Genomic DNA, 9,584 nt, shown 5'->3' with positions numbered 1-9,584 from the left:
CTTTGGATCAAATAAATGCAGGCTTGGTGAGCAGAAGAGACTTCTTTAAAAAACATTAAAGATCTTACTGTTCAAAAACTTTTGACTGGTAGATCATATATATATATATATATATATATATAGAAGTGGTGGTGGGCCGCCTGGACCAAAAAATGCCAGGGCCGATTTTTTGTCCCAGTCCAGCCCTGGCTACAACCAGCAACTTTATGGATTGTTCTTTAGTCAATCTGTCTTTAAATGCAGCAGTTTTTCAAATCCTCAACAAGTCTCTTTAGGCACTTGTGGAGAAAATTCATGTTCAAATGACATGGATGTGCGGTAAAGAAAGTCTATAATTGAGGCAGATACACATTGCTGAGCCCATATTGCAGTCTGAAGTTGAATCGTAAATCAATGCGTTTTACAACCAACCATTTAAAAATGAGCTGGCAGCTTACAGCAGCCAACAATTCTTTAAGTTTTACAATGAATAATGTTGATTAATAAAAAAAAAAAGACTGTATATGAGATGTATCAAAGACGTTAATTGACATCTTTTGATCTTTAAGACTATATACAAACTATATTGTTTGATTTCTAGCCAGACACTGAAGAGAATAGAGACAGAAACCTGGCAAATGAAAATATACAATCATTTGTAATTCATTTATGGTCTCTTGTGAATTACACCTTGGAAAGGTCAACCCACATGTGCACCTGATCTGCTCTCACTTTCTTCTTCTCTCATCCACAATTTTTCGTCTTATAAGAAATAAAGCATGCCCTCTAAAGGTCAGGGCCATATCATTTATTTGTTTTATGTCCCAGAGACACCAACTAAAACTGAGAGAAGCACAGGAGAGAGAGAATGGAGGACAGAAAGAAAGATGAGGGAAATGGAGAGCGTGAGATTGAATGGAGGCCAAATCACTAAAAATCGACTTGTGTTTGAAAGACATGGAAAACAAGGACTTTCATTGACTGATAAATACAGCAGTCCACTTTATACCCTGCAGAGAGGAATACATATTTATTAAAACTATTACAAATGCGCTAAATCAACACAGTAACAGATTCTCATTCTGGGTCAATCAAAGAGCTTGCAGAGCCAACCGAAAGAGTGGCTTTTTCTCACGTACACAACAGAGGAAATAAAGTGTTAATCTGTCTCAAAGCTGTTTTAATCCGCTGGCAGCTGTTATGGGTTTTCTTACATCCCGAGTGTCCAATCTCCCTCCCAAATGCATGCTCCTTCACTCATCTGCTTTCTCTTCTTACCAATGCCAATTGTGTTTTGTAAAATGGGTATTTCTAGCAAGAATTTAGTTTTAATGTAGCTAAAAAAAAAAATAGCAACAAGAAAAAGTCAAAAATATTATTTTCCTAATTAAACGCAATTTTTATTTCAACCAGCTTGATACTGATTTGTAAAATCCCGATATCGGGGTGTTTCCCACATGGCTTTTTAGCAGTGTCGCACCCGCAGGGAAGAATCTTCTGCCAAATCTACAACTCCACGGAAAAATAAGTCATATTTTATAGAGAATAATCTGGATTGACTGTAATAATAAATAAAAAAAAAAAAAAAACAGCGTGTACCGCAAAATAATGACAAGAAAACACGTAAAACTTCACTGATTGAAATGGAATTTTTAAGGTTACTATTTTTGTTATTTAATAAAAAAAAAATAATAATAATAATTTCCCTCCCTTTCATAGTTGTAATATATCATATATTTAATAATATATTAATATATCACAGTTTTATAAAATAAGTTTACTTCAGTTGGTTCACATGGTATTGTGTTGATTATTAGTTAGTGAGTGAACTGCATATTTTAGGCAATATTATTATTTGCTGAGATAAATGTATTTTTTACATTTTTTAATTAATTCAAAAAAAAAAAAAAAAGTAATAAAAAGATAATAAATATTACAAAATTTGCCCAGATTAATCAGAATTGGGATCAAATGAAATTAAGAAATCTGTATCGACACCGACACCCAGCACTAAAATGCTATATAGTACGGTGATAATGGTGGATCCTGGGATAGATGATATAGCCGTTTGCTCACTGTGGTCAGTGACCTGAAAGTGATTTTCTGATGGAAAGTTCTGCTTCAGTGTCTTTTATTTCTATAACATAAAGGTCTGCTTCAAGAGATATGGCATTAACAGCATATTTCTGGCTGAAGGTTTCCTCAGCATGAGGTCAGTTAGCATTAGTACTAGTAAACAAATGGCTTGCAGCTTCACTCCCAGCCACAGTGCTCGTGATGATCAGCATTTCCCACAGCAGCGGTGCAGTGGGCATTGAAGGAGTGCGACTGCTCCCCTGCAGCTTTATTGTGTCTGTGATTCAGAGGCGCTGTGGAAGCACAGAGCCAGATTGGCTCCTTTACAGTCTTGTGCATTTAGAGCCAAAATGGTTTCTTTCATCTCATCACTTATGGAGGGAAATGAGCCCAGAGCACAGAGGGAATGACAGAAATAGGTTACTGGAAATAAATAAATAAAATATAATATTTTTTAGTGAGTTATGAAAATCAAAGTTGTTTTGATCTGTGCAGATATGATTAAGGTTGTGTGACAGTTTCATGTGTGTATATTCAGCAGAAATATTTTTTGTATTATATGTAAGGAAAGAATAAAGATGTAGATATACTTGTTTGTTAGATACTGTCAGGAACAACAGGGTTTCTGCAGGTTTTATGAAGGTAAATGTAAGACTTTTAAATAACTTTTTAAGACCAAGTAAAGAAAATTTAAGGAATAAATTGAAGGGAACACAATTCATTCATGTTCTCAAAATAAAACAAAAGTTGTGTTAGCAACACTTCAAAGTTTAAAAGTGCAATTTCCAAAAAAATACAATCTCCATTACTTTTAATTCATTTTACAAAATATTAGCTTAAGCCTTAAGCCTTGAATACTTGTTCCCGACCACTAGACTATGGGAATATTTTACTGTACCTGCAAAAAAGTTATGTTTTCCTCAGTATGTTTGTCTTTTTTCCAAAGAGTCTTAAATCAAGATACATTTACTTGAGAAGCAAAAGAAGTGTAAGAAGTCTTGTTCTCTGAGAAAATTATCAAAAAGAAGTATGTGATTAAAACAAGAACAAATATCAACAGACTCAAAGAGATCAACAGAAAAATCAACTTAGTTTGTATGGGGATGACATGTTTTTTCATAACCCATTGGCAAATAGTTGTGCTTGCTTTAAACATAAACTCACTTAATTTTGCTCAGTTTTTCAGTAAACAATACTGCATATCTTCATTTTGCATCTCAAGTAAATTAATCTTGATGTAAGAATGTTTAGTATGTATTTGTATTGGCAAACAAGACAAAAACACTGAGGAAGATATACATAGTTCTGGCATGAAACTCTAGATGGGTGATAATGGTGGATCCTGGGATAGATGATATAGCCGTTTGCTCACTGTGGTCAGTGACCTGAAAGTGATTTTCTGATGGAAAGTTCTGCTTCAGTGTCTTTTATTTCTATAACATAAAGGTCTGCTTCAAGAGATATGGCATTAACAGCATATTTCTGGCTGAAGGTTTCCTCAGCATGAGGTCAGTTAGCATTAGTACTAGTAAACAAATGGCTTGCAGCTTCACTCCCAGCCACAGTGCTCGTGATGATCAGCATTTCCCACAGCAGCGGTGCAGTGGGCATTGAAGGAGTGCGACTGCTCCCCTGCAGCTTTATTGTGTCTGTGATTCAGAGGCGCTGTGGAAGCACAGAGCCAGATTGGCTCCTTTACAGTCTTGTGCATTTAGAGCCAAAATGGTTTCTTTCATCTCATCACTTATGGAGGGAAATGAGCCCAGAGCACAGAGGGAATGACAGAAATAGGTTACTGGAAATAAATAAATAAAATATAATATTTTTTAGTGAGTTATGAAAATCAAAGTTGTTTTGATCTGTGCAGATATGATTAAGGTTGTGTGACAGTTTCATGTGTGTATATTCAGCAGAAATATTTTTTGTATTATATGTAAGGAAAGAATAAAGATGTAGATATACTTGTTTGTTAGATACTGTCAGGAACAACAGGGTTTCTGCAGGTTTTATGAAGGTAAATGTAAGACTTTTAAATAACTTTTTAAGACCAAGTAAAGAAAATTTAAGGAATAAATTGAAGGGAACACAATTCATTCATGTTCTCAAAATAAAACAAAAGTTGTGTTAGCAACACTTCAAAGTTTAAAAGTGCAATTTCCAAAAAAATACAATCTCCATTACTTTTAATTCATTTTACAAAATATTAGCTTAAGCCTTAAGCCTTGAATACTTGTTCCCGACCACTAGACTATGGGAATATTTTACTGTACCTGCAAAAAAGTTATGTTTTCCTCAGTATGTTTGTCTTTTTTCCAAAGAGTCTTAAATCAAGATACATTTACTTGAGAAGCAAAAGAAGTGTAAGAAGTCTTGTTCTCTGAGAAAATTATCAAAAAGAAGTATGTGATTAAAACAAGAACAAATATCAACAGACTCAAAGAGATCAACAGAAAAATCAACTTAGTTTGTATGGGGATGACATGTTTTTTCATAACCCATTGGCAAATAGTTGTGCTTGCTTTAAACATAAACTCACTTAATTTTGCTCAGTTTTTCAGTAAACAATACTGCATATCTTCATTTTGCATCTCAAGTAAATTAATCTTGATGTAAGAATGTTTAGTATGTATTTGTATTGGCAAACAAGACAAAAACACTGAGGAAGATATACATAGTTCTGGCATGAAACTCTAGATGGCGCAGTCCGATAGGTCTAACTTAATCTGACCTAATGACATCATTATCACATGGCACAGCTGATTGGTTCTCTCCTGTATCGGTAGCCAATGAGCTCGCTGCTCAACATTCAAATATATGACTAGTTCTTGCCGTAGCAGTTGCAGCTTGCTTCAGAAACCCTCCACCTTCCCCAGCTCCACCTGTATAGGTCTGCTACGAGGTGATTCATGTATGCTATATATGGGGGTTATTTCATGTATGTTATATTTGCAGCAGCAATATTTCTTACATGCTCACAGCAGCATGTTGTGGATGTATTGGCAGTAGCAAGTCTCGGTACTTGCTCTGCCGCAGCAGCAGCAGATCTATTCCGCCAAGACCAAATACATTAACATTGTCATGTACATTACCATGCCAATCCCTCCGAGAGTTGTCATGACAGAAATACATTTTTCAGTGCATGAAACATTTAATGCTATGACCCACAGAAACACTGAATAAGGATGAGTGGAAAAGTTATGAGATTTCCAGATCGACTCCAACCCCAATTAACCAATTAAAGCATCATTTGCACAATTCATGTAGTCATAAATGATTGTGACATGAAAAAAGGAGCCATTTTCAGCATATTAGGCATATGATTAAGAGTGAATGAATGTGTGCATATTGTCAAATAAAAACAATATTTCCAAATAGTTAAAACTGATTATTCTACAATGAATTCTAAAAATTATTTTACTTTTTAAAAACTCTTTTTGTAATATGTAATAATCTTTGATGTACTCAAACCAGAGTTATTAAAGTTAATTAAAACTAAAACTGAAACTAAATTTAAAGCCATTAAAAACATTCTTAAAATAAAATAAATGTTAACCATGATGTACTAAAATAACTAAATACTGAAATAAAAACAAAAACTACTAAACTACAAAATTACTAAAACTTTAACTAAAATAAAATCTCAAATATACAACAATAAGTGAATGACTGAAAGTTTTTTTGACTTACAGTATATGGAAATATGTGCTTTTAAGACCTGCAACCTTTATTTCTGACTTCATTTTCTGTGTTCAATATAATATATAATATTGATAATATGATATAATAAATAAAATATAATATGATATATGATATGATATGATATGATATGATATAATATAATATAATATAATATAATATAATATAATATAATATAATTGACCCTGCGACCCTATAGAGGATAATCAGTTTGAAGAATGAATGGGTGGATAAAATAATAATAATTACTGTTGGCATAAAATTATTTCTTTATCTCTTCTTTTCCTCTATCCTGATTCCTGTCCAGTCTTAAAATCCCAGCAGCTCCTGTATAGAGGAACATGATGAATGCTCCGCAATACTGCTGTAACACTTCCATAGTCCTGATGTAAGAGCTCCTAAACTCTAAAACACACACTGAACTTCTTACATGAGGGGTGTGTGGAGAGGTGTGCATGCATTAACACAAAGTTAAAGGAGAAATGAGTGATGAACATATGGTGTGGGCCTCCCATGAGCAGCCAAACACACACACACACACACACATTTGAGAGAGGAGGAACATGGAGCTTCTTTTGTGTGATGATGATGATGATGATGATGATGATAATGATACACTCACTCCACTAATGAATATATATGATACATGGTGAACAATCAATCAGAGGGCTGTCAGAACCCACACAGGTTCAGACGCTCAACGCATTAATCAAATGTATGTAGAACGCAGCCTCAGCGAAACCAAACCCAAGAGTCAACAACCCAGGAGCCTAACGAGGTCTGTTCAACCATCCTGATTCTAGTTCAAGCACTGCTATCTTCCAAAGAACCAGTCTTTCAGTGTAAACGGGATGTGTTTTCTGTAAAAAATACTTTCTAAAAACTGTAAGGCCTAGAGACTTGAAACTTGGTGAAATCAATTTGGGAACACAATGGCATGGACTCGTCCCGATTGGCCCAATGACATTGACATTTTTGACCATAACTCCTGAACCGTTTGTTATAGACCCATAACAATTATCATTTTAAACTGTTGATTCATCATCGTTCAAACTTGGCATGGGTCACTTTTCCTTAAATGACTATAACTCTTGAAAGGGATGAGATATTTTAATTTGGCACTCTTATGTATAGGCTCAATTTAAAGAATGTTGCAAAAAATGTGATTTTAAGTGCTTAGAGGTTTGCTAAATAATACATGATATCTTTTTATGCACACACTTAAATATCTTAAAGTGTCTAAACCACGATAATTGCTTTTATGGAGCTGTTTTTGTTATTATTTTTTGCAAATCTGTTTGGTTTAGTTCACATTTCACCTTTAAATATCCATGTGAATGTTAAAAATTGCATGTTACCTGTCAACATTGCTAATTATTTGAAAATATTACAAAAACAAATAGTACAATAATATGATAACAAACAGTAGCAAAATTTTGATTTAAAACAATACCTAACATTACCATTGTTTAAAATGTGTGTTTCACTGATAGTTTTAAACACTAAGGAATTTAGACATCACAATATTATAATGAACTATAAGAAGGATGTTTCTTTCATGACGATCATGTTGAGACTTGCTAAGGATTACTTTAGTAGCTAGTAGTTTTGGTAACACTTTCTATGAAGCCTGTATTTATAATACATTATAAGGGTATTCTTAAGGCATTATAATGGTTACTACCCAGAAGGTTGGGTTAAACATTTAACCCAACCGCTGGGTCAAAACAGCCCAGTTGCTGAGTTTGTCCCTATTTTACCCAGCACTGGGTTGTATTTAACCCAGCATTTTTAGAGTGTATAAGGTTTTTTATAATGCATTATGCATTCATTATAATGCCTTAAGAATACCCTTATAATGTATTACACACTAAAAAATGCTGGGTTATTTCAACCCAACTTTGCGTCAAATTTGGACTAACCCAACTTTTGGGTTAAAATTTTAATGTAAAAATGTAACCCAACAGTTGGGTTAGTCCATATTTGACCGAAAGTTGGGTTGAAACAACCCAGCATTTTTAGAGTGTATAAATACGGGCTTCATAGAAAGTGTTACCGTAGTTTTTAATAAAGGTTAACTTTAAGTGAGCATTAGATTAAGTTAATTTAACAGGTGGAAATGAGAGTGTTACCAAACACACATAAAATTAGCCACATGATTGTGCATCTTTATAAATCAGTAGTTTCTGCCAGTAAAAAAAAAACATTTAAAAAACATGCAAAGACAGATATTTTCAGCATATACTGTATTTATACTGCACCAGACCTGAACTCTTGTGTTTCTAAGAAATATATTTTATTTGCTATATAAACAATGAAGTGAAAGAAGTCCGTAATATCATTCATTTGAAAACCCAAGGTATAGGTTCCTTTCCCTTCCTTATAATGCATTGCCCTTTGTTGCTTGGAAACGTACCGCAATAGACTGACCTGAGAATTCAGCAGCTGCTCACAGTAACTGCAAGCACAAGGTAAAGGTGTCTAACTGCCAATACCAGTCTATCCAGCATATGCTGACACTGATCCGATACACTAATAACAGCTGGGCACATTTGGTTGTGGTTTATTTTGTAATTTCCAGATGTTTATGATCATTCCAAGCTGAATTAACTTTGTGCAAAATACATTTTGGCATACACTACTATCTTATGTTTCTGAAGAAGAGAGAGAGAGAGATTTGTTTATTCCCGTGACAGGGACAAACAGCCTGAGGAGTCTGCAGCTAGTGAAGTGAATCATGAAATACACAAACAAGCAAAGCTGAAACACAGGATGGATAAACACTGAAAATGGAAAGAGAAAGACAAGAACATGCATCACTGGACAGGGCAGGACAACAATATAAGACAAGAAAAAAGATGAGAAAAGCTGAGCATTGATAAATTATTGTAAGCTCAATATCTTCAGTCAGTTGCCTACACACTATTTTATAATAATATTTTATGCTATGAAGTAAAGCAATCATGTTGTTTCAAATTAAACCCTTTTAAAACTAGATTTACTGTATTGTTGTCATAAACTACAGTAGGATTGCCGCTGGAGAGTATTGAATTCACTAAAACTAATTAACTCGCTACCAAAACAATTATGTATCAATATTTTGCGTATTGAAAGCATTATTTAGTTTATATTAAATATTTTTTACACTTACACTCATAAGACAGATACAAAACGAACCACTACTCTCAAACCCTCAAACTTTGATAATAGCATCATATGACACTTATTGTGACAGAAGAGGAGAGAAAATAACTATTGTATCCCAAAAACTCACATACAGCATCATATGTGATCAATTTTCTTCCAGCACCTGATCATAAGTTAGCGTTTCATTAAAGACCGTTTTCAAATCTGACATTCAACCTTAAATCTCAACACAGCAATACAAACTCCTCATTTCAAACAATTAGGATAAAATCTTGATCCGCAAGTTTTCAAAATTATGAACATTTGAATGCACAGGTCATTTCAGAAGAAGCGCACATTTAGTAAACCCTCTCAGCTACCACAAATTCATTTTTACCCACTGCTTTGTTAAGTTTAAAGCGTTTTGTCTCATAAATGCATCATATCCTGTATTTGTGTGAAGATGTGTTGATGTTCTTACCTCTGTGCACGCAGGAGAGCCCGAGCGCGAGCAGCATCAGGACCAATATTCGTTTCATTGTAGTAAAACTCCAGGTCTTTCTGATCTCTCTCACACTAACACAACGAGAAGATTCAGTGAGATGTTTAAATATACATCTAAATTAAACTGCACAATCAATAAGAGTTGCTGAAAGATTTCAGGTGAGCTGATGCTCTGTCGCGTGAAAGAGCTTGATACTCTGAGA

General features: G+C 34.2%; 1 protein-coding gene across 1 annotated transcript in view; it reads right to left on the bottom strand.

The window, feature by feature from the left end:
- The window catches only part of LOC107669856 (calsyntenin-2-like), a 64,314-nt gene extending 54,884 nt beyond the window's left edge, over positions 1–9,430 (bottom strand). The window contains exon 1 of the mRNA XM_016462283.1: positions 9,359–9,430. Within this exon, the coding sequence (XP_016317769.1) occupies positions 9,359–9,416 (58 nt within the window). The 5' untranslated portion in view covers positions 9,417–9,430. The remainder of the gene's footprint in view (positions 1–9,358) is intronic.
- Between the last annotated feature and the right edge of the window lie 154 nt (positions 9,431–9,584).

The sequence above is a fragment of the Sinocyclocheilus anshuiensis genome, unplaced genomic scaffold, assembly GCF_001515605.1.
Source record: "Sinocyclocheilus anshuiensis isolate Anshui unplaced genomic scaffold, SAMN03320099.WGS_v1.1 scaffold272, whole genome shotgun sequence".
Classification (NCBI taxonomy): Eukaryota; Metazoa; Chordata; class Actinopteri; order Cypriniformes; family Cyprinidae; genus Sinocyclocheilus; species Sinocyclocheilus anshuiensis.
This window is presented reverse-complemented; position numbering and strand designations above follow the sequence as displayed.